This window comes from Numida meleagris, chromosome 2, assembly GCF_002078875.1.
Source record: "Numida meleagris isolate 19003 breed g44 Domestic line chromosome 2, NumMel1.0, whole genome shotgun sequence".
NCBI classification, from domain to species: domain Eukaryota; kingdom Metazoa; phylum Chordata; class Aves; order Galliformes; family Numididae; genus Numida; species Numida meleagris.
In genome coordinates, this window is record NC_034410.1 from 114349621 (window position 1) to 114374133 (window position 24513).

The 24513-nt window shown below is 35.1% G+C and overlaps 1 protein-coding gene across 6 annotated transcripts in view; it reads left to right on the forward strand.

Moving 5' to 3' along the window:
* PREX2 (phosphatidylinositol-3,4,5-trisphosphate dependent Rac exchange factor 2) overlaps window positions 1-24513 on the forward strand; it is a 181448-nt gene that overhangs the window by 79672 nt on the left and 77263 nt on the right. For all 6 annotated transcript variants that reach the window (XM_021387325.1, XM_021387326.1, XM_021387327.1 and 3 more), the window contains 13 exons: window positions 1040-1184; window positions 2977-3077; window positions 7328-7431; window positions 8669-8718; window positions 9320-9395; window positions 10109-10181; window positions 11278-11420; window positions 11569-11661; window positions 12938-13086; window positions 15367-15452; window positions 17142-17278; window positions 20406-20523; window positions 21363-21547. In XM_021387325.1, the coding sequence (XP_021243000.1) occupies window positions 1040-1184; window positions 2977-3077; window positions 7328-7431; window positions 8669-8718; window positions 9320-9395; window positions 10109-10181; window positions 11278-11420; window positions 11569-11661; window positions 12938-13086; window positions 15367-15452; window positions 17142-17278; window positions 20406-20523; window positions 21363-21547 (1460 nt within the window). The remainder of the gene's footprint in view (window positions 1-1039; window positions 1185-2976; window positions 3078-7327; window positions 7432-8668; window positions 8719-9319; window positions 9396-10108; window positions 10182-11277; window positions 11421-11568; window positions 11662-12937; window positions 13087-15366; window positions 15453-17141; window positions 17279-20405; window positions 20524-21362; window positions 21548-24513) is intronic.

Below are 24513 nucleotides of genomic sequence, written 5' to 3' on the forward strand. Positions count from 1 at the left end.
AATAAAAGCATCAACATCCTTTAAGCTCCAAAAGCAGTATACTGGTTAGATGCTCTTTTCCTGGAAGTAAGTCAGGTTTTATGTTTGTGTGGCATCACTGGTAGCTGGTTCATGGATTAGAGACACTTCTCTGTGACCAATACCTTTGTTTTTTAACTTTTTCTTATAATTTTTTTTTCTGGCGAATTTTTCAGAATTAATTAAGTGGCTGAGTACTACTCATTGAGTATGTGCAGTTATAATTTTTAAAAATGTGCAAATCTGCAGAGACAAACTGAAAACATGTACGTAAGACATTCCAGAAATGTGTGGTTTTATCCTGAATTAAAAACTGTTACAGAGAAAATACAAGGTTTATGAAGGTCTGTGTTACTCCTTGGGAGAACAAGCTTCTCTCAATGGCCAGTGTGTTGCATAATTCAACAAGAACTGGTTTTGATCATCTGTAATTCTGAAAATGTAGTGACTTTCTCAAGAGGTGAAACAGATGAAAATAATAAATGTTGAACTAAACCCCTTGATAGCTTTTGGCTTTTGGGAAAATTCTGAAACAAATAAAAATCTAGTTATGAAAGTGCTTTTGTGGAAAATTTCATATTTTATGAAATTAACAAGTTTATAACAGATAATTAGTGACAGATCTTTGCAAATCTAAAAAAAAATGCATGGAAATACTTTTGTTGTAACATGGTAAGAGTATAAACAAAGTCCTTTTTTTTAATCTCCCTTGTAAATGTTCATGTACTGAAGTCTGTGAAAATTGCAGAATTAGTATTGCTGCAGTATCAATGGTGTTGTTGGTAAAAGCTTACATTCTCAGTAACAATTTGACTTCACTGTAAGTAATTTAAAACTCATTTGATTACACTTTATGAAGGTTAGATGTTCATAGATAAGTCTTGATTCTGAGTAAAATAATGAAAACCAATTCCTTTTACTTGTTAATATGTAAAGTATTGATATCGCTTCTCCACTTTGGTGAAGATTTTGAAATATAATTGCAGTATTGCTTCATACAATTTTACTGCATTTTTGACAGGTTTAAAATTGGGCATGGAACAAGACACTTGGGTGATGATCTCTGAGCAAGGAGAAAGACTGTACAAAATGATGTGCAAGCAAGGGAGTCTCATTAAAGACAGGAAGAGGAAATTAACCACGTTCCCCAAATGCTTTCTTGGAAGGTATTACATACATTCAAGACCACGAATTTTAACTCTCTAAAAACACATTTTAAATCTTCTTTGGGATTTTATGAAAACCACACATTGTCTGTTAGAACTATTTGTCTCCCAGAATTTAGTCAAAATGTAAAATGGTTTGCCTGAAACTTATGGATGTGTAGCTTTTACAGGGCCAAGGCGGCCAAGGCTGCAAAGGCTGAAACTATAAAAATGCATCCAATAAAATTATTTCTTTAGAGAAATAATTCCCAACTTGTTTAATGCCTTTCTGTTTCTGAAATGCCTAGTTTAGAGGACCAAATTTGCTTTAACCCATCTAAAAAAATCTGTCTCTAAAACTGTTTCCCTTCTCCTCTTGCCTGAATGTCAAATATGGATTTACTGAATGCAGCATACATGTTTAAAAATTTACCCCTATTGTGAAGAAGATCTTTAGAATGCCTTGTTTAAGGAGAATAAATGCAAGAGAAAGCAATAGGTACACTAACGTTAGATGTTATATATATTATAAAAAAGCAGTTTTGGAGGCAGAGAGCTTATCCTTATTTCATCTGACTGTAAGACAGATGAGTATGGAAAATGTTTTTAAAAAGTACGGTCACTGTTTCACATAACTGTGTGTTCTGGTGAAGATTCTCACCACTGTGTTCAAAAGAGGAGATGAAACACAAGATTTTCATATACTGTCCAATGTTATGTAGCTGGTGAGAGTTGAAACCAAGTTTAAGAATAATTATTGAGTTGTGGTTGAATCATTTCCTCAGAGGGACTGTTGGAAGGAGGAGAAAATACACTAATCATATGGAGTTGTGTAAAACATTTAAACCTTTAAATGAAAGATTGTTTTTCTGTTCTATCTTTGAAATGGACCCTTTTGTGCACTTTTGCTGGTCTGTGGGTCACCAGTTAAAACCCATGAATATTGCACTGCCTTGCTATACGATATTTTGATTTATAACAGACATGCAAATATCTAATGTGCCATAAGACTGATATCTCTGAATTGCATTAAATTTATTGTGACATAAACACAGTATTTCCTCAGCATGCTCCATATACTTTGTTTCTGTGCTCAGAATGTCTCAGAAATAACAGGCCTACTGTTCTATCTGAAGGTGTAGTAGTACTCCTGGGATTTCCTTGAATTTGTGAGCCTGGTCAGATTTCTCTAATCTACTTAAAAAAATCGTGGAAAAGGAAAATATTCACCATGTTCCTAGATGAAACTTAAGAGCAGAAAAGGCAAGGCATATCAAGGGGACTTTCATGTACTAGGGAAGCTCAGAAAATAATGCCTCCTATTTTATTTTGTTGGCCTGTGACATCAGAGGTGAATGTAGGCGATATTTTGTTGCCGTTCGACAGGTGGCAGCAGAGGGGCAGTCTTGAAAAAATTTATGAAAAAATGGCACCCATTGACATTCCACACTCACTGAACGTTTATGGAGATCAAACAGCAGATATGAGCACAGTGAGGCAGCGAGGGGTACATTTCACAAGTGGTGACAGCGATGTCAAAGATAAGCCATGTTCTGGATGGCCATGCAGATTTTGAAGTGCAATTTTATGAACAGAAGGCCTTACTTTTGGAACAACCTACATATTATGTCTAAATAATAAAAAGTGGAAATTATTTTTTTAAAGATGATATGATATTCTAATGGCTATTCATTTTAAGAAGCACTTACAAAGTTAATAAGAAACCTTGCTAGGCTTGTAACTGAGAAGAAAATTTAGTAGGTATGGTGGCATGACATTTCAAGTTCATTTTTTTATATCTGTTTTCCTTCAGTGAATTTGTTTCCTGGTTGTTAGAAATTGGAGAGATACACAGATCTGAAGAAGGTGTTCATCTTGGCCAAGCTTTATTAGAGAATGGCATTATCCACCATGGTAAATATAATTAGTTTTAACTTACTTGTTCTCAAGGTAATTGTTGTAATTGGAGTGGACTTAATTTTGTTTGACAAAAAGATGGTCATATGTTGAATCTTTATTACGTCTTTGTAGGGACCTATGGGGCCATTGCCCATGCCTAGAATATTTACTGATGATCTTCTGCTGATTTAATTGGATTAGACCTGTGCTGTCACAACATGGCAAACAGGACCTACAGAAACATTGCTTTTCTGTTCTAAGGAAATATAACTCTTGGGATAAGACAGAAGGGCAGACTGCTTTTAAGAATTTAAGCCTTTTATGTAGACTAGGCTTTTAAGGAACATATGTTGGACTAAGAGCTGTTAGGAAAGAGCAAAAACTATCATAGCTGGCTGCTGGGAAACGTACCTGATCCTCTGTTGGGAATTACAAGTTTAGTTGCTGCATCCAGCTTAGAACCCCAAAGTTTAAACTTATGAATTTTAAAGCCCTGTTTTCACTAGGTTGTAGTTACTAAAATTCATATTTTCATGTTGAATTTTCAGTCAGCTATCTGTATTAAGTTCATTCTGGAGAGATGTCTCACTGAAATGGTTCCATTTTTGAGCTGACAGTGTTTGATTTCTTCAGGATATTTTCCATTGGCAACATTTTACCGATCAAACATTCTTATCAGAGCTGGTCCTTGTCTCTGTTGCTTTTAGAAGGTATGATCCAGCAGGACCATATAAACAAACTGGAGAAACTTCTGCTTTTGATGGCATGTTTGGCTTACAGTAAGTTCAGTCACTTAAAAAAATATAAAATGAAAACTGGTTAGTGAAAGGGTCGTGAAGTTAGCTACTGTTCTGGCATAGATTCAGGGCATAAAAGGGCATACATTTAGATAGTATTATTGATAATTTTCATTTTAATACTTAAATATTTCAGCCAGTAATCTATTTAATACTTTGCCACCATGTTTTCGTGTTTCCATGGCTGGAAAGTGGGAGTAACAGAGTGCCACTTAGCTGTATGTGTTTTAGACATACACTGAGTAGGAGGAAAATCTTTGAAGTTATTCATTAGTAGTGATGTAGTCTTAAATGCTTTAATGTCAGTCTGTGATTTTTTTTCCATCATCATTCAAATGTCAGATTCTATTACGTTTCCTACATACACACAATTGTTTCCAACTGTATGGTTCTTTTGCCAGAGATTCTTCTCTTAGAATCATGGAATTGTTTGAGTTGGAAAGGACCATTAAAGGTCATCTAGTCCAACTCCCCTGCAATGAACAGGGAGACCTACAGCTAGATCAGGCTGCTCAGTGCTCTATCCAGCCTGACCTTGAATGTCACCAGGAATGGGACATTCACCACCTCTCTGGGCAACCTGTTTTAGTTCCTCACCACACTTATTAAAAGAAAAGTTTTTCCTTATATGTAATCTAAATCTCCCCTCTTTTTTAATTTGGAACCATTTCTCCATGTCCAATCACAACAGACTCTGCTAAAGAGTCTATTCCTTTCTTATAGCTCCCCTTTAGATACTGATACTTGATCTTGTAATTTATATCCCTAATACCCTGATAAACTTTCTCAATACAGAGTTAAATGAATGTTGTGTAATTTCATGAGATAAATGGGTAATTATATTAGAGTACAGAAATTGAAGCCAGACATGTTACTTTGAATAGTGGATCCAGCTGTGGTTCAGTGAAAATAGAACTCTTAAAATAAAGTTGAATGAACCATCTGTTTTCACAGAGGGAGCAAGGGAGAAAGAAAGTTTGGCTGTTATTCACATTGCAAATGTTGTAGGGGGCTTTGTTAGACCTAACATATTCTAACAGATGCTTCATTCTAGCCCTGCCAGACCGATGCTGTGATGGGCATTGTTTTAATTCCTTGTGTGTGAACTCTTAGAAGCTATGTTTTTTCCTTGTTTTTTGTTTTTTTTTCCAGTTTTGCAAAAGATAATATTTGTTTATTCATTGTTGTAGTGAGATACTTTGTCCAGTCACTTACTACTGATGATTAGAGGTGGAATCTTTCTCTCAAGGCAATAAGGAGCTTTTTAGTTACAAAATTAGTATGAATATCAGCTCAATTTAAATGTCAGATGATTTTAAATGAATAAGTATTTATGTGGTTGTGCAGTTTTCTGGACTGGTATACTAATCTGAGTAAAAATTACCCTGGCAGGAAAGTAAAAATAACCAGTTTAAACCTGATGTGTGCCATATAAAAATCTGTCCCAAAAGAAAGTATGGATATAGTGTTGGTAGTGAAATACAAAACAACTTGGGGTTCCTTATTTTAGTGGTAACGATGCATTTTATCATCTTTAAGCATTTGAAATTATGTTCTTGCAAATGTGCACCTGAAACTGATAGATGCCAGTGGCTGATACATCTATTCTTCCTCTTGAGTACAAGAAGCTAAATCACATCTATATAGTAGGAAAAAAAGAAAAAAAGAAAACAAAACCAATCTTAAAATGAGTAGTAATTTGCAGCTCCCCTCACAGCATTTCCTGGGTATATTTAGTATTTTGCACAATACAGTTGAGTCAGGAACATCTTTGGTTTCCTTGCTTTCTAGAGTTCAGGATGTGGCAGCTTTGTGGGCCTACTACCATAGTGTTTGGTGTGCTGTATGTTAGTAGGGGCTGTAAAGACAAAACAGTGTTCGTCAGAGCACAGAGACTTCTCTGTTCTTCACAGGCAAGCAAAAATGGAAAGGTGCTTTGTAGGCATGTTTCCTTCCTCTGTAACAGTAAGGAACAGTTTCACCTTAAGCAGTATGATTCTGGTAGTGTTTTTTTCTATCTTCTCTAGTTTCCAATTTTAAAAACTCTTAATGTGTGTTGATCTACTGGAATATATATTTTTCTCCAACAGTAGGAAATTATTTTTAATTGCTAGAAGATATCTTTATTCCTGTTTGAAATGGTCATAGTCCAGTAAAATTCATTTCAACACTTATGCTAGGCATTATATGTGAGGACTTTGTGTCTGATGTACTGTGAATTTATGATATGCAAAAGAGCTTAGGGGTCATTTTGAATAATCACCTCAGCACAAGCCATCAGTTCAAGACAATCAGAATAATGTCTTGGGCTTTACTATCTGTAGATGTATCTAATGCAGGTAGAGAAGTTATTTTCCTTTGCATATGATACTGGTGAAATCACTGTATATATCATGTTCAAATTCTGTGTCCATAAATCAGATGATGTGTGGAGATACTGAAGAACTTGACAGAGTGTGAAAATGATGCAGTGGTTAGAGAAGACACCTCACTAGGCAAAATCTGTGGTGCCTAACTAAAGTTTTAAAGAGAGCAATAAATGTAACTTGTTATCAGAAGGCATGCACTGAAGCATTACCTAATACTGTCAGGCTTGTTAATCTGATAAACAAAGACGTTATCGTGACTTCTTTTACCAGTAGATGCCATGCAAATTTCATTTCAAATGAAAGCTTTTCTTTTTTTCAAGCTAACTAATAACAAATACACCATCCTAGGATGGTGCTAGTGCCTATTGCTGTCTTCAGCCATCACACGCATTAGGTGTTTTTCAGAAGGCCTCGCAGTAGTCCTGTTTCCAGGAGAAATTATGGATCATATGATGTGACTGTTTTGACAAAACAGTTGGGAGGTTTTGTTCTCAAAATCTTGTGAAATTCTGTTGAATGGAAATCCACCTGGTAAGATCCTTTTTCATGGATCTTTGGCAAAATGAATGGTTTATATTGACTTCAACAGCCTTGTAATAATTGCAAGTCTCTTGCACCAAAGACCTGCAGCTGGCTCTGTATAGTGGAAGATGTGCCTCCTACCCTCCCCAGTGCAGGACTGGTCAGGTGTTTCTGGAGGGTTCTTTATTGACTCATCTGAGATTGGCTTCAGCAAGAATTAGAGCAGAGGGTACTGTGGAACAATAGATTGATAACTGGAAAAGAAGCTGTCTTCTTGGCTATTTGATAAGCTTTGCAAAAGTGCTGAAGACTACAACACATGCGAGTGCCTGATTTTCTAGATTGTTCCCAGGCTGTTTATCTTATTCTTTTCCCCGTTACTTAAAACTTGCTAGTTTCTTGTGGGCTACTTGAATGAAAAATATCTCCACTGACATAGAGCAACTTGTGGCAGATGATCTAATCATCTCCCTGCGTCAGAAATCTATTTTGTAATGGATTGCTATTAGAATCAATGACTTTGTCCTTCTTTGCTGTCTTGTAGAAAGTAACCTGACAATATACTTTTTTTATTTAGTTACAGATAAGCACCAGTTCAAACCCGAACACATGCTGTACAGATTCCGTTATGATGATGGAACATACTATCCAAGAAGTGAGATGCAGGAAGTGATTTCTAAGGTAAAAAAGGAAGCAGTTGCTATTACAAAGAAAAATGCATTCAAAATGGAGATTCTACCTGAGAAATGAAGTAAAATATTATGCTAGAATACACAACATCCCCTCACACTTGCCTGTCTCTATATTTATGTGAATCGAATTTTGTTTTCCATTTGTAAGGGAAGATTTTTTGGCTTTTTTTTTTAATGTATTTTGAATACAAAATATAAAAATGTATTTTAGTTACTAAACAATTTAATGTATGGGATGCATTGCCAGTATTTCTGGGTAACTGTGAAGCTGACATTTCAGTCCACTGTATTTTTCAATTCATTTTAATAGATATGAAGCAATACACATATAAATTTCTTTTTTTTCTTTTCTTTTAAATTTTCTCTTATATCTGGGTGTCTTTTATTAGTGCCTTATCAAGGTAGTAAACCAGGAATCAGATCGGTAGTACTATCCATCTACTATACTAGGCATACCAAATTTGCCATTAAATTTGTTAATATTTAAAATTTTCATGATTTTAAGATAGTAGAAAATGGCAGCATCCTTGGGCGTTTCATTATAACATCACACGCTATCCTGCTGGCATTTGTTAACATAAGGTGTATCTAGAGTAATCTTCAATACTGAGCTACCAGACACAACAATGTAGGATAGAATCTACTTTGACACAATCTTTTTATTGTTATACAAGTTTCATCTTGCAAGTTATAAACATGATTTTTTTTAATAATCTTCTAAGGATTACTTATGTGATTTTTTTTTTCAGTGCTATTTTCTGGTGGTAATATTTTAAGTTTCTCAAAATGTTTTTTTTTTTTTAATTGAAAACATTTCAAGCATCTGAGTAGTTGTTGTTTTTTTTTTTAAGTTTCCTTGTTATTTTAATTTCAATTTAATTAACTTTCTTTGCTTTGTGTGTAGATTGGTGAGCAGTGATTGGGGAAACTTTAGTACATAGAAACAAAGCTTTGTCATTCAGATTTTGTGTATTTTTTTTCCAAATACTATGCCTTAAGATAATGTTAATGCTAAAAAAGGATCATCCTTTTTTGCATGTATGTGAGGGAATCTTGGTTTGAAATGTTTTATTTCTCATCATTTAATCATCAATATTGTTATCTGCAATTCTTAGCTTTTGGCACATACAGGCATTGGAATAGTTTTGTTAGAGCTTTCTGTGTCCATTCCCCTTATGTTCTCTGGGGTGTGAATGTGTAACTAACCTCATCTTTCTCTTTAACAGGGTGTACGATTGTACTGTCGCCTTCACAGTCTCTTTACCCCAGTAATTAGGTGAGTCCAATTGTGAAATCCTTAGAGACTTATTCAAAAGAATTACATATTCTGAAGATGAAAATTTTGTGTTTGAATGTAGGAAACCTAACCCATACTTTAAGATTGGTCTCTTGAGAGAAATCAAAAAAGACTGAAGGACTATGGAGACAAAAAAGTGTAACCGCATAAAATGACTACACAGTTCAGGATGACCTTTTTTTTCTCCAGACTTTAAGCGCTTTCTTGGTCCTGATGTATGTGCTTAGATACTTGCTGTATATATTCATATACTCTCTTTACTAACTCTCCATTACTTCATTTGTAGAGTTCCAGCTATAACAAGGCAACTGTCTTTACACTTCAGTGACGTAATTGGCAAAAATATGTATAAGATATATTCAGCCTCCTTCTTTCTGTCTGTACTGAAAAGTTTGACTTGCTTTACTCCAGAGGCAACTTTAGAAGCTCTATTTCTGAACCATTACAAAGTGCTCAATTCATGCTTGTGTTACCTTTTATAGAAAAAATAAGGTTGGGGTTTTTTTGTTTGCTTGCTTGTCTTTGATTTTAGATTCTTTTGATGTTGTGGTTGACATACATATTTATTTTATTTGGACAGGGATAAAGATTATCATCTGAGAACCTACAAATCTGTTGTGATGGCTAACAAACTCATAGACTGGTTGATTGCACAGGCAAGTTTATACCTTTGGATTTATGTACTTGTCTAAATATTGTACTTAAATTCTGATTCGAAGGGTTGTGATGGAATAAATGAAATAACATGCAAACACTGTGTAAGGGCTATTATAACAGCGTGTGTGTTTAATGTAATCCTCTTAAACTAGTAAAGTAACAGAAATCAGCTGCCAGCAGCCATACTATTCATTCCTTTTGTACTTATCTTCCTTATTTGCAATTGAACTTTAAATGTTTTAATGAGACTTAGCTTTGTGATTCAGCATGTAACATTGTTTGAGGCTTAAAATGAAATGAATGATAGGGTCTGAAAACTAAATTATTAACTAGAGGGATAAAAGTGAGCATCAACTTGCTGTCATGGTTCTGTTTCATTGTAAGCAAACCAGAAGCAGGGTAACCTGTTCACTCTGTCAACATGTACCAGCTTCATAAAATAAAAGTTAAAAATGTCAGTACTTTAGATTTCATTATGTCCAATTTTAATTGAGAAAGCACTCTTATTAAAATATTTCCATTTTATAACTATAATGAGGTATAAGTTGATGTTTTAAGTATTTCATATGCTCACTGTAAATATCTAAAAGTGATGATGGTAGATGTAATCTACAACCATTTTTGGCCCTGTAAGGTTATGCTATTGTAAATAGAATGCATTTTGCTGATATATTAAAGTATATTAAAAAAAATACATGTTATGGTTTAACAGGGAGATTGCCGGACCAGGGAAGAAGCTATGATCTTTGGTGTAGCTCTTTGTGATAATGGGTTTATGCACCATGGTAAGTAAATGCATTCTCTACAAGCTATGCTTGTTCTAATGCCATCTACATAGTAGGAAGGAAATGTTGGGGCTCTTAAAGATTTAAAGAAGGAATTGCAAGTTGGTTCATTATACCACTGCCAAAATCTTAAAGAAGAAGAAAAAACAAGCCATTTTATACTCTGAAAATTATTTTCAGTCAAAGCATATGCTAGGGGTTTTGTACATTGAAAGAAAATACTTAAGTATTGGTAATATAAATATATGGTATATCATACTATATATATAAATATATTAGTATGTTATATTATAAATATATAAAGTGTATATTGCCTAGGTAATATATGTTTACTCAGAGGAGACTGAAGATATTAACTGAGGTAATTTGTAGGAAAGAAAGGGAGCATTTTTGGAGGAATGACACGAATGGAGGAGCATGACTTCAGAAATGTGAAGTGGTGGCAGCTGGAGAAAGTGGACAGTAGGGGTTAAAAAAAAAAAAGAGAAAATGCTAATTATAGTAGAGAACAAAGAAGAGAGTACCAAAAATGAAGTGAACAAGGTTGCATTTAATACCATCGGAGGGAAAATTTCAGTGAAACAATTGAAGCAATGGGTCTTACTGAAATAAAATGAGGAAAAAATAATTTTCTCATGGAGGATCAACTTCCTTTCAGACACTGTTCATTCTTTTCCCCCTGGTCCTTGAACATACAAACCGTATCTGTCTGCTGTTCTAGTTGCTTCTATAGTCCCTGCAAACCCATTTGTAATACTGAACTTGGCATGCTTCACCATTTGGTGAGTGCCAGGTCTTGGTTGCGAACATTTCCAGCAGAACTTTTGAAAGCTGTATTTTTAAATCTATTTTAAGAAGAAATCTTGTGCTTAGCATTTTCACTAAAACCTCTTCAGGCTAATGTGTCTTCCTAAGCTTGGTGAAATCCAAATTCTGTAGCTGAAAAGGAACTTAGTGATACCTATCTATAATGGATCCAGAAAAAAAAGTTGTTTATGTTAAAAATTAAGATTTCACTAGGTTCACTCACAAAACAGCTAATGCTTAACCTGTGTTTGGTGGTACAAGTACTCATGTCTGTTTCTGTTTCTTACAGTGTTAGAGAAAAGTGAATTTAAAGATGAACCACTGCTGTTCCGTTTCTATGCGGATGAAGAAATGGAAGGGTCAAACATGAAGCACAGACTGATGAAACATGATTTGAAAGTAGTGGAAAATGTCATAGCTAAGTCATTATTGGTGAGTTAACCAAATGATTAGATACTTGGATGAGAACAAAAAATTGGTTGTACTGACAATAAATTAGCATTGTGTGTTCATTTTTCAATTGAGCTATACTTTACTAAATGCCTTTCTGAACAAAATTTTGAACAATTCTATTTTTCAGATTAAATCTAATGAAGGCACCTATGGTTTTGGTTTAGAAGATAAAAATAAGGTGCCAATTATTAAGGTGGTGGAGAAAGCATCAAATGCTGAGGTATTAAATATTATAAATTAACTTCCCTGTTTTATTTTATATCAGTTAAGAAAATGTATATGATATATGATAATAAAATAATATGATAATGTTCTGAGAAATCTGTGGTTATGAGCCTTGTTTTGTTTGAAACAAAATATAACTGTGACCATTACCAACACTTCTTTTCTGCATAGGAAATTTGTTATGAGTTTTGATAAAAAAAATAATAAATTTATTTTTATGCTTATTAAAATATTCCAGTTATGACATTGCTCATGATTGGAATAAGCATCCTTCAATAGAATATTAAATAAATATAGACAAATATGCTAGTCTGTAGATTGTATTTGATGTATTTCATAAATAAGGATGTATTAAGCAAAGTCTAGAATTTAGAAATCTGAATGAATAGATTACAGCCGTTCAATTTGCTAGTATTGCTTTAGTTGCTCTTTGAATAATTTGATATTATCTTGTGAACTACATGGGAGTCTTATGTATAAATATACAGAACAAGACTTCCATGAGAAAAAACATTTAGACCTGGATTTCAAGCCCTTCTACATCTCATTGTGGGACTGGAGTTTTAATAAAAATAGATGTAGCAGATCGCTAATATAATATAATCACAGATATGTATCCAGGGCTATTTTTCTCTTTTTCTTCTCTGTTAGCTTTGCATAATTCCCTATGGTCTTTTTCGGTAGTCAGATTATGTCATGATCTAACGCTTAGTGCGTACCCTAAGCAGCTCTGTGTATGCCTACCACCCTAGCTGGGAATGGTTTCTTTCCTGTTAGACAAGAATTTAAAGCTTGTACATAAATTTGTTGCTCAAAGGTATGGCCATAAAAGTTTTAAGGATACATTTCTTTTGGATCTTAGTAAATATTCACTTAATAAAACACTCATCAGCTCCTTTTACAAAAGAAGATTTAATTCCTTTCAAGAAAGACAGATTAGGTGACCTCACCAAAAAAACAACACTGAAATCAACTGGATCAATGAAGGCTGTTTTATTAATTGTTATCAATATGAACTAATATTGTAATACTTTCATAACATCTTGAATGAGACTAGGGCTGGTCTTTAGGTCTCATCATAGGTCACAGTAACCAGTTCCAGAATTTTTTCCAGTTTTTTGATGTCTTTTGTGTGTACTTTATGAAGGAGGCATAAACAATTTTCTTTAAATGTGTACGTCATTATTCCTATTGGGGTTGCATGCAAGAAGAAGAAAATACAACGTTGGTTATAAAAGGGAAATGTGTACACAACTGTTATTGTTTTCTAGATGGCAGGCTTGGAAGTTGGGAAAAAAATCTTTGCCATTAATGGTGACCTGGTTTTTCTGCGACCCTTTAGTGAAGTGGATTGCTTCCTGAAAATGTGTTTAAACAGCAGAAAGCCCCTGCGGGTTCTTGTGAGCACTAAACCACGGGAGTAAGTTGTCATTTATTTGGGGAAATTTTTAGAAATTACGAATGAAGCAAATTTTAAGACAAGCAGAACTTCAAAAAGCACTGCTCATAAGTTATTACTAATGTTAACTTCATAAAGCCAAGCAATTTGATCTGCTTTGACTTTGTTTTATTATGTTTGTCATCAGCAAAGACAAGACAAAAGTGCTTAGATCATCAGGTCTGGCACTCTACGTATATGCAGAAACCACAAGTGTATAAATAAAGTTTGGAATACACGGACAGTTTCAATCACCTATCTCTTACTATGTTTATTAAACAAGTTCCTCTGTCTGAGGATTAGTTCCTAGTTTGCCAGAAGCTGGACTTGTCATCTGATGGGCCTCTTTGGTATGTGTGCTGGTTGTGTAAGCAACCCTAGCAAATAAACAAATTCCAGTCTTTCTGCAACTTATGAGTTTTTATACAAAGTTTTGAACCCTCCTACCTGAGTGAAATTTTTGTTGTGTAGAAGAAATACTAAATGAAGCCTAATGCCTGGGTTCTTTTGGTATGTAAACAAGCATAGATCTGCTAGGAAGGTTAATGCAGTTGTTAATGGTTTCTATATAACAAAGAAATAGGAGAGTAAGAAACAGCAGCTGGTAGAAGTTCTCATCAGCTTTTGCAGAGTAAGGAGGAACTCATGCTCTATTGTCAGAGAACATGGAGAGCTTTGGAAATAGCTCCACTTGAGCAACAGGACAGAGATGTATTTCTCCCATTAATAAGCAAAGATATCTTGAGAAATACAGTGGCAAACAGAATGGGAAAAAGAGCAAAGAAAGAAATATGGCATGAAGTCAATAATCTGGACTCATAATACAAGAACAACAGCAACCAAGCAGCAACAACAACGAAAGCATTGTAGATGAATGTTCTATAGCAAACATAAAAAGCTTATATTAATATTTCTTTAATGCAGACCTTGGATCAATTTCTGACGCAGTGAGAATGTGAGTGAATTTCAGGGTTCACAAAGACCATCTGGTGAATGAGGAGTTCAGATGAGTTTAAGAATTTGTTTCCTGTACTGCCTGCATTTGTCAGAAGCTGCTTCTAGCACAACTTGTGTTGGCAGAAGAGACAATTCTCTCACAAATTCTTAGCTGAAACCTCCAGTGATGTTCTTTCTTAGTTTATTCACTAATATATTCACAAAGTATATTTTTGTACTAGTATTTTGTACAAACTTATGGGCTCCAATGGGATTTGGATCTCATGCCTGCTTATAATTGGCTTCAAATGCTAAAAGTTATATTTACCAGAAAAAAACTGAAAGTACAAGAAATAACGCAATGATATTATTCAAATCTATCTGAATGTCAGACTTCTTATTGTTGAAATGCATTTTGCATTCACTTTTCACCATCAGTCTGCTTTTGCACTGGCAAATGGAGTCCAGAGCAAAGACCCCTTAAATATTGACAGAGCTGGCTCTGGAAGTAAAGACTGCAGAGTTAGATTAGTGCAGTGTTATGTGTGACTTAACAAGCTCAGATAAGGGCTAATGCAGCTGTGGTGCTTTTTCTGGAACTTGAGCTAATATCACATTAACTTACTGTGGGTGAACTCTGGGTTTCATTTTAAGGAGTAGGTGTGAATTTTGATTCTCGGAATAGTGTTTTTGTTGGTTACGATTTTAAGTATTTTGTATTGCTCTTGCACTTAGACCAAGCAAGACTGTAACACAATGTGCATAAGAACAGTAGCAGGCAAATCTTACTTCAAAAAAACTCAGTGCTTTGCATAGTTGCCCAGAAAGGCTGTGGCAATTTTTTTTTTCAATAAAAGTTAACAAGTTCTAGCACAGACATAGTCTCCACAGTCCTCTGCAGCTCATCTGATGAGGCCTGCTATGATCTGAGGTCCCCAGGCTCTGTGCTGTTGGCTGATAGAATGCCTGCTTTCCCAGGGCTTTCAGAGTTGCTGTTTTGTGACAACTTACTCAAATTGCAGTCCTTTGGGAGGAATTTTAAATCTGCAGAGCTGCTTTGGTCTTAATTGGCATACTGAAATTCTGTGTGAAATAGAATTGCCTTCCTCTGGTTGCTATCAGTATCTGCTTGCTCTTAATTCTGATGTGAGCAGGGCAAATGATCAAAAAAATGAATGATGATGAATCTGAAACTGCAAATTGACTGAAACCGTGGAGTTTTACACCTTGGTGTAAAAAGTGTCCTACTTATTGCTGTCCACTTTTATGTTGATTAACAAAATGCTACCTTTTGCTACATTCATGTTGGATTTTTGCATGTATCAGGACAGTGAAGATTCCTGACTCTGCAGATGGACTTGGATTCCAAATCCGAGGCTTTGGCCCTTCAGTTGTTCACGCTGTTGGGAGAGGTAAGTTGTAAGAGCTACCAGTGCTAGAGGTAATTATATGTGCAACTGGCCTGGCTGAGATGAATCAAAATAAGATCCACTGAGTAAGGTGAGGTAAATTAAGGCTGTGATTTCCTTAGAGATTAAGGAATAGTTAATAAATCCAGTAACTCTTTCTCCAGTGAAAGAGGGTTGGGAACTGTTTCCTGGAAGTTTCTTTGTTATATGACCTTGTGGTTCCCCAATGCTCTGTAAACATTTTACGGAAAATCCACTTTTCACAAATCTTTTCAATGGTGCTAGTTAAAATACTGTTTTTTCTATTTTGTGATATGATGGTCAACTGCTTGCCATCCCTAACTTGATAAATTTTGGATTGGTGCCTTGGTAATAAAAGAAGTGAAGCATTTTCTTTGTTGTTGTTGTTGCTGTTGCATGCTGTTAATGGTGAAGCCAGTTACCTCTGTATTTTCAGTTGTTTTGGGGCAGTTGTGTCCTTTCCCCTCCTCCTACCGTTGCAACTAAGGAATTTAAAATGAATTGATCTGTAAAGCAGCCAGATTTGAACAGAGCTCAATGACTTCTTTTTTTTTTTCCTAGGCTGTGGTGCCAGAAATTAGATTTTTTTAGAGAAAGTAATAAACTACAGACTGTTGAGCTGATGTGGTAATTATTTCTGCACCTGGTTCTCAATTCATCTGCCTAACCTTATTCATTAAGCACGTACATTATTCCAATTAGCCTCAGTGGTACCTCAGTCTTGCTTGTTTGGTTTGCTAAACCTGAAAGACTTTGAGCATATGTTTAAATACTTTGCTGAATTGTGACCATAGGTTTTTTTTGTTGTTTGTTTGAAGAACTAAATTTTTTAAGAGGCATTTAATAATTTATTTTAATCCAGACTTTTGTAGATTACAATAGCTAGTAATATTATTTCCAATGACTTCAATTGGTATTGGATTTAAAATGCAACTATCATCAATTGCTGAAGCTTTTTTTTAAACAATGCCAAGACCTGAAAATACCTAAAAATAATGAAAATCCAGATACATTGTTTCTATTATTTTTTGTCAGATATGCTCAACTGACAAGTTGTGACATGATTTTCTTCTTGTCAGCCCTGCAAATTCAGTTCAGCCTTTTCTTTCATAACAGTTGGCTGCTTCACCTCATGTTGCATTCTCTAGGCAATAGATTTTGACTTTACTTGCACCCCTCTAGCAATAGCAAGAGAGACAGAAGATGGTGAATGTTTGGGTAGGTGGTCATAATCCAGCGGGCTGTCTTTCAGGACTAGAGAAGACCTGGAGACACTCACTTTTTTTTTTTTTAGTACCCTTTCAGTGAATATAGAAGATTTTTCCCAAGGTGGTAATTCTACTGTGGAAATAAATTGCTGAACAATGTATTTTGCGTTGCTCAAACAAATAGATTTTGTTGAAAATTCTTGATGTTGCTTAGAACTTCTACTATGTTATCTTTGTGTATTTTGCATTAACTTATAAGGACTGTTATAAGTGAATTGGTAAAAAGACAAAAACAGACAGGATCCTTGGAAATGTTTTTGGAACTCTGTTTTCTTGGAGTCCAGCTGGCTTCAGAAGCACTCTAGTTAGAGGCTTTTGGAATGCAAGCTTTAAAGGAAATGTTTAGGAAAGGAAGTCTCTCAGTCAGCTACATGTGTTGTTTTCTTTCTTTTTTTTTTAATAGGAACAGTAGCAGCTGCAGCAGGTCTCCACCCTGGCCAATGTATAATCAAAGTGAATGGAATTAATGTCAGTAAGGAGACCCATGCGAGTGTTATTGCTCATGTCACGGCATGCAGGAAGTATAGACGTCCAATGCAGGTATCTTGCACTTGCTAATCTTGCAAATTTTCTGACTTTTGCTTTTTTACTGAAATAATCTCTGCAACCAAAGTAAACAGTGTCGTGTGTTTCTCTGTCCATGCACCTATTGTGTTTGAATGTGATGAAGGGAAAGGAGTGGTGAATAAAAATGGAAGGAAGATGTTCAAGATCTGATTAAACTCTGCACTGAAAAATACAAACTTATAGCTGACTTTTAATACTATATTTTTAAAGGCTTAGTTTAAATTTTTCTTGAAAGAAGTAAGAGGTATACTTTTATCATTATGAAGAGGGATTTAAGCAGTTTGATGCCTGCTCATCAGCCTGAGAATGTAATGCAAAAAGCTGATCTTCTTCTAGAATTTTGTAACACTTCAGCAAATAGAGAGCAGTGTGCACAAATTTTATCTATGAAGGTCCCTCTGTGGTTCCATTGTATTCCAGTACTGGAAATAAACAGAAGTTAAAGGTCTCAGAATTTCCCCTTTTTAAATACAGACATTAAGTTTTGTTATCTTTTTCACATTAGTTTAGGAGAAAAGCTAATCTCTTCCAAGATAGGAAGGGGAAGAAAATCAAAACCTCCCTGATTGAATACTGTAATCTTTCCAAGTTCCTGCAAATTTTTCATAAACTGTGAGCTGGTATCATTAATTAACTTCACAAACTCTTCCAGAGCATGTTAATTGGGAAGAAAAATCCAATTAAAATCAGGAGTTAAATCCTTCTCTCAAACCTACTGCTTAGAAATGAGATAGGAATTCTAAGTAAGAATTGGAACTGTGTCATGCAAATACTGTCTTCATGAAAATGTCTGAATGTTTGTGCTTTTTTAACTGTATAATGGAATTGGAGTTGTTACATACATAGCAAGATAGAGCTCACCTATTCTTCAAGGAAATGTGGGCTCTGGTAAGGAGCCCATGTGCGCAAATAGCAAAGCTGGCTAGAATTAAAGATTTTTTTTTTGTACCAGGGCATTTTCTCTCTTGTTTAAGTGTGGAGTTCCTCCAGAAATTAATGACATCCAAAGAGGAATAATTACTGTTGGCTGGAATGAATGCCTTTATGTGCAACGTTACTGTTTTATTTTTTCATCCACTTGTGTAATCTGTTGGAATACACACCTATTTTTCCTACGCAGAGTATTATTTCAATCTAAAAAATGTATCTTTAGCAAGTCACTAACAACTAAAATCCCCCAGATTGATGAAAATCTATAAGAAAATCTTGGTTTAGAATTTAGTGCTATCAAATGCTATAAGATAACTGTCAAGGTGGCAGTATTCCTACTGTGGCACTAAGACAGCTAGACTATAATTTACTAATCAGAAATGTGGATTTTTAATTATTTGGAAGATGACTATGAATTTCTCCTATTTTGTATGTAATTACCCTATCATTTAATTAACATGAATATTGTAGTCTCTCCTGTGGTTGGCAACTGCATAATTGAAAATGGATCTTTTTCTGTGTTCTGAATATTCCACTTCTCAGTGTGAAGAGTCTTCCAAGTTGCCTGGATTATGAAATTTCATTTCAGACTGTTGCAGTGTTAATAACTGTGTAACTTCTGTTGGACAGTGTTTATACTCTTGGTCTTGCCTGGAAGTTCCAAACAATTTTTTCTTGCAGTGATACTAATCATTATGTGACAGATTTATGCCTTTGCCTTTAGAGAACATGGCTCCAAACTATATAGCGTTGTATCTTGTGTTAGCTTTTGAAGAGTTGACTTCCAGTTGAAGTCGGTAGTTCTTCTATGAGTTCAAATCCTGAAATAAAGGAACTCTTTGGCATGATGTAAGTTGCCTATTAGATATTGGCATAGTAATCTTAGTGCTGCCCATGTGTCTGAGCCAAGCAAACCTTTAGAGTCCGCAAATAAGCATCAAACTTTCAGGTGTACCTGCCAAGACGAGTGAGTTTCAAAACCATTTCTGTTGTTCAGCTTATGCATAGGTATCTTCCAACAACTAGCAGAGGGCTCTGAAAGTCAAGGTCCCTTATTAAAATATTTCAGTGCCTTTGAGTGAGAAGTAAGGCATGGATGAATCTAGAGAGAAAGAGTACGTTAATTGTGTGGAAATTTAGTTATCTTGGACTAATGGGTTAAAGACAGTGGCAGAATATTGTATGTTATCAAAGCAGAATCTGATGCATTTGGCATTTTGCCTGAACGTTTCAACATTCAACTTAAACTTTTGCTATTCTTGGTTAACACTGAATTCTCAGCTCAAACTTCTTTTTAAATTCTGTGAATTCAGATTAGTCATAATTGTGCCACTTATTCTGCCGTAGCTGTTAGAGAGGGAATCATTAACTGACAGTCAAACTTCTTTTGAAGTGTGAGGGGAAGAGAAGAGCATTCTGGAGATGCCATGTTTGATAGGCCCTTCCATATGGATGTGATGGGCATATGTCTAAACAAGTGAGGAGAGAATACAAGGTGTAAGGCTGACAGATGGTGTTCATAGGCTGTGTGACCAAGCCACCAATCTTGTATTCACATGCATCTCAGTCGCATAAGATGATGAACTTGTGGGGCCTGAGATTTTGTCCTTTTACTGTGTTTTGGTAATCGAGTGGAAAAATAGAAAAATAAAGTAACTGTCAAAAAAGAAATAAAAATAATGAAGGCTGTACTGTGTAATCTTGTTGCCAGTGACACATGGGTGATAGATTATGTGGACATGCTATATGTTCGGTTGGCATTCCGTAATCTTTGTCAGTCTTGTGAAGGAACTGCAGATTCTGCAAAGCAAAAATTCTTTCTCTTTTTTTTTTTTTTTTCCACAATTTCTTATCTCAAATATTTCTCAATCTGTAGTTGGATTTGAAATGTCTTAGATTATTTTTGGCAGAGACATGAAACTGATGGATGTCATACTGTCACAGATTTGCTACTGCTTCATGACAGTATACATTGAAATAAACAAGTAAATTGAAATGCTTTAGCCAAAGCCAAAATTCTCTGTAATTTTCAAAATACTATTTTTAACTGGGTTCAGAAGGTAATTGAGATTATAATAAGCAGGGCACTAAATTAAGTATGCCATGCTTGAGAGCAGTTATTGCACTTGTAAAAGTTTTCTTGTCTTTTTTTTTTTTCTTTTTTTATTAGCAAGACTCTATACAGTGGATTTACAACAGCATTGAAAGTGCACAGGAAGATCTTCAGAAAACAAATGCCAAGCCCCCTGGAGATGATGGAGGAGATGCCTTTGACTGCAAAGTGGAAGGTATATGATGCTGGATTGATTTTGGTTTTGCTCAGAACGTTGGTGTAAGTAGCAAGGAAAACATAGGCAGTGGTTTGCTTTCAGAGATGAAGCTGCAATCAGACAGTAGGATGTGCTTTACATGAGGGTTTGCTTTTTTCTGTATTCTAAAGAGGTAAATTTAACACGCTGTTCTTTGAAAATTGTTACGTGTCTCATTTAAAAAAAATAAGTTTCTGTGAACACTTTAGGAAAAACTGTTCAGTTCTCATTTGTAATGCTAGGAATTATCTGAATTGTCACCATTAGTAATCACTGAAGGTTAAATTAGATGAGTTAGTGACTACTGCATGAGAAATAACAAATCAGCTATCCTTCAGATTATTTTCAGGCAATTGACATTTAGATAAGTCTGGATTCATATGCGTGTATAAGGATGATAATTAATGAGGTGGTTAATGTGAATTTTGTATTATCTGAGTAAATGCTGACATAGTGGTTTCATTTCTGGACATTTTCTTCAGGCTTATTTAGAATTATTGAGATTTCCAGTTTATTTTTGTTGCATTGTATATCTCTAAATTTTAAATGAAATTGAATTAGTCCCCTGAAACAATGACTTTTTATAAAGAGAGTCTGTAGTAATGTGTCTCTTCATGCAGTAGTAGCATTTTAGCATTCATAAACCTCCTGGCATTCTGCTTTTTAAATCACTCACCTGCTTGTTGGGATATTAGAACTACATTTTCAAGTGGAATCATCAGACCATACCTAGTTCTAGAATGTTTGCCTATGTCCTTTTTATTATTCATTTTTCAATGGCCAATGCTCCTCAACTGATTTGTGTTTCTTTATTCTAGAGGTAATTGACAAGTTTAACACCATGGCAATAATAGATGGGAAGAAAGATCATGTAAGCCTGACTGTTGATAATGTTCATCTGGAGTATGGAGTGGTTTATGAGTATGACAGCACTGCTGGAATCAAGTGCCATGTATTAGAAAAAATGATTGAACCAAAGGGATTTTTCAGCTTGACTGCAAAGGTATGAAGCAATTTTTATGTGTTTATTCTTACTAGGCTTAATACCAGTGCAGCAACGTCTTTCTTCTGCTTAGGATTGTATGCTTTTCTTTTAATATCTTGTAACCTTTGTTCCTCTTAGATTTAGAAAGATGATTGTGTACTCAGGAAATAAAATAAGTTAGGATGCGGTTATAAATTGAACCTCTAAACTGAACAAACATGAAAGAACTTCAGTCTTCCATTCTTCCTACTTCTTTTCCTATCTTCTTAATTATCAAATAAAACTTCAAATAAAGTCAAAGGTTCAATGAAACATCAAAACTTTATGAAGATAGGCTGTAGTTTCCAAATACGATTTTGATGAGACAAAATAGCACATACAACTTAAATTTGTTTCAGAGAGAGTAATAGAAGTAGCATGACATCTGTCTTTTTATGTTTTGAAGTAAAATAAAGCTGTGTGTATGTTGGAGGCTAACAATGGCAAAATCAGAGATGAAGTAAAAAACAAGTGCAGCCTAAGAGTTTACACTGAAGTTTTTTCTTGGTGAATTTTTCCAAATATTAAAACATGCAATAGTCATGAAAGGGATTGTGAAGGTTTTTTGTTGATAGTTCATAGAATGGCTTGGGTTGAAAGGGACCTTTGAAGATTATCTAGTTCCAGCTGTTCTACTGTAGTCAGGGTTGCCACCCACTAGCTTAGGTTTGACAATCACATTGTTAAGTTCCTTCAAGGCCCTGGGATGCTTGTCATCCAGCCGTATATGCTTGAACATGTTCCATCTCAGTGGGTGGTGCCGAGCTTGCTCTTGGTTTACAGTGGGAGAGATTTTGCTCACCTAACCCCACCTAGATGTTCAGGGACATGAGAGACGTGGGAAGCCAGAATGACAATGAATGTTGAGGCAAAGAACTCATTGAGTACCTCTGCCTTCTCCATGTGGGTTGTTGCCCTTCCCCTCTTCTCATTTCTCAGAGGGGTACACACTCCTTGGTCTTTCTCTTCTGACCAGTGTCTCTGCAGAATCCCTTCTTGTTTTTTACATCCCTTGCCAAGTTCAGTTCTGTTTATGCGTTGGCTTTCCTGATCCCTATATTCTTCCCAAGCCACATGTCCCTACTTCTGCTCTCTGCTGATTTCCTTCTTTTCCCTCAGTTTGACCAACAGGTCCTTGCTCAGCCATGCTGATTTCCTGCCTCCTTTGCTAGATTTCTTATGCTGGGGGATGGAGAGCTCTTGTGCTCTCAGAAAGGTGTCATTAAGAAGTTACATCTCTGTTCTGTAAAGTTGGCATTGTCTGGGTCAGATTGACAGATAATATAGTACTACAGCTATTCTATTAAGTATATTTTATCTTTTAATACACACAGGGATAATAAAAATAAATACTCAGAAGTCTGGAAGCCCATACATTTTTGGGAGCATACTCATATCTGCAAATTTCTTATTGTTCTTTCTATTAAAAGTGTAAGATTGTGATATTTTGCTGAAATCACCACATTCACTTATTTCCTTCCTGTAACTTCACTTTGGAGCTGACCAGACTGACAAATTTGGGAATAAGTTCTCACACAAAGATGAAGAGATTTGCTAGATCTGGTCTTGTTAATGCTAAAAGTCATTGGCCTGAAAGTTGTTAGTTCTTCCTATATTCACAATATCATATGAAATAAGGTAATAATTACTAACTGCTTAAGAAATACTTTTCCATTGTTGTATTTAGGATAGCTGTTAAGAAATACGTTCAGCACACTGATTCTGGCCTTAATTAATGCTGTGTCATAACCCTTACGGTTTAGGCTGGCTAATTATTCAAAGATTACACTTCTGTATTGTTTTTTAATAATGTGACTACGTTAAAAAGTGGTGATCTAAAGATGTTCAGTGGTTTAAGAACGACAACAAAACAAGCAGACCCCTTTGCTCAAAGGCAATAATAAAAACTGTAGTGGCATTTTATCACCTATAGCTGTCTGTGGATGGTTCTCGGTACTCTAAATGTAAACTCTACAATTTCCTTCTCTCTTATCTTGCTGTGTATTTGTTGTTGCTTTGAATTTTTAAAAATCTCTATTGTGCATCATACATAGTATAGTGAAGTAATCCTGGATTGTTTTCTGATACTGTACAAAACTTTACTGTGTTATGACAAGTAGCTGAAGTTGTAATGCAGAAGGTGCTGGTTTTGAATGCAGTTAATTTAAGATTTTTTTCATCTGTCCATTAAATTATTGAAATGGTATTAATGAAACCTAAAAATTGCAAGTGTAACCAAAATGATTGGGATGTTTTAATGCAGTAATTACTCCTTGTTGCTAAAGAGTTAGTCTTTCCTCTGTTCTCCTGGGGACATGAGAAAAATTTCTGTCCGGATCTTGCCATGCATAGTCTGTGACTTCTTAAAAACTTCAGATTTTGTACTCCAAAATCTCTGTAGAGTGTCATTTTTTTTCCCCTAACATTTTCTAAACTACTCAAACTTGTAAGTTGTGTATTACAGCTGCAGTGATGGACAGAATAATAATGAACTGCATCAGAAGAGAATTGTAGACATAGTTCTCATGATGTATTAATGTTGTATGTGTTGTTTGTTCAGAATTCTTTTCAAGTTGGTGTAATATTAATACTTCGGGATTACTTTTGCAAAATTATTATATAGACTGACTAGCTGATGTGGTCAGTCTGGTATCAAAAAGATTTCTTTGTATTAGGCCATTGAACTTCTGTATTTAATTTAAATTTAAACTTCTGTAGTGTAGTTGTGAAAAATTTTCCATTGTTTGTGATATATTGCTTAGAGGTGGTTGAGTCACCAAAAGGAAGATACCTGTTTAAGAAAAGTTGTGGGTCTCTAAAGTTCAAGCCACTTCTGTTTACATGTGTTATTCTGGATTTTGGGTGCCTTTGTTAGACCATTACTTTAAATGTGTTTTTCAAACACATTTTCAGAGGTTGGACGCAACTGCAATAGTTGCTGTATA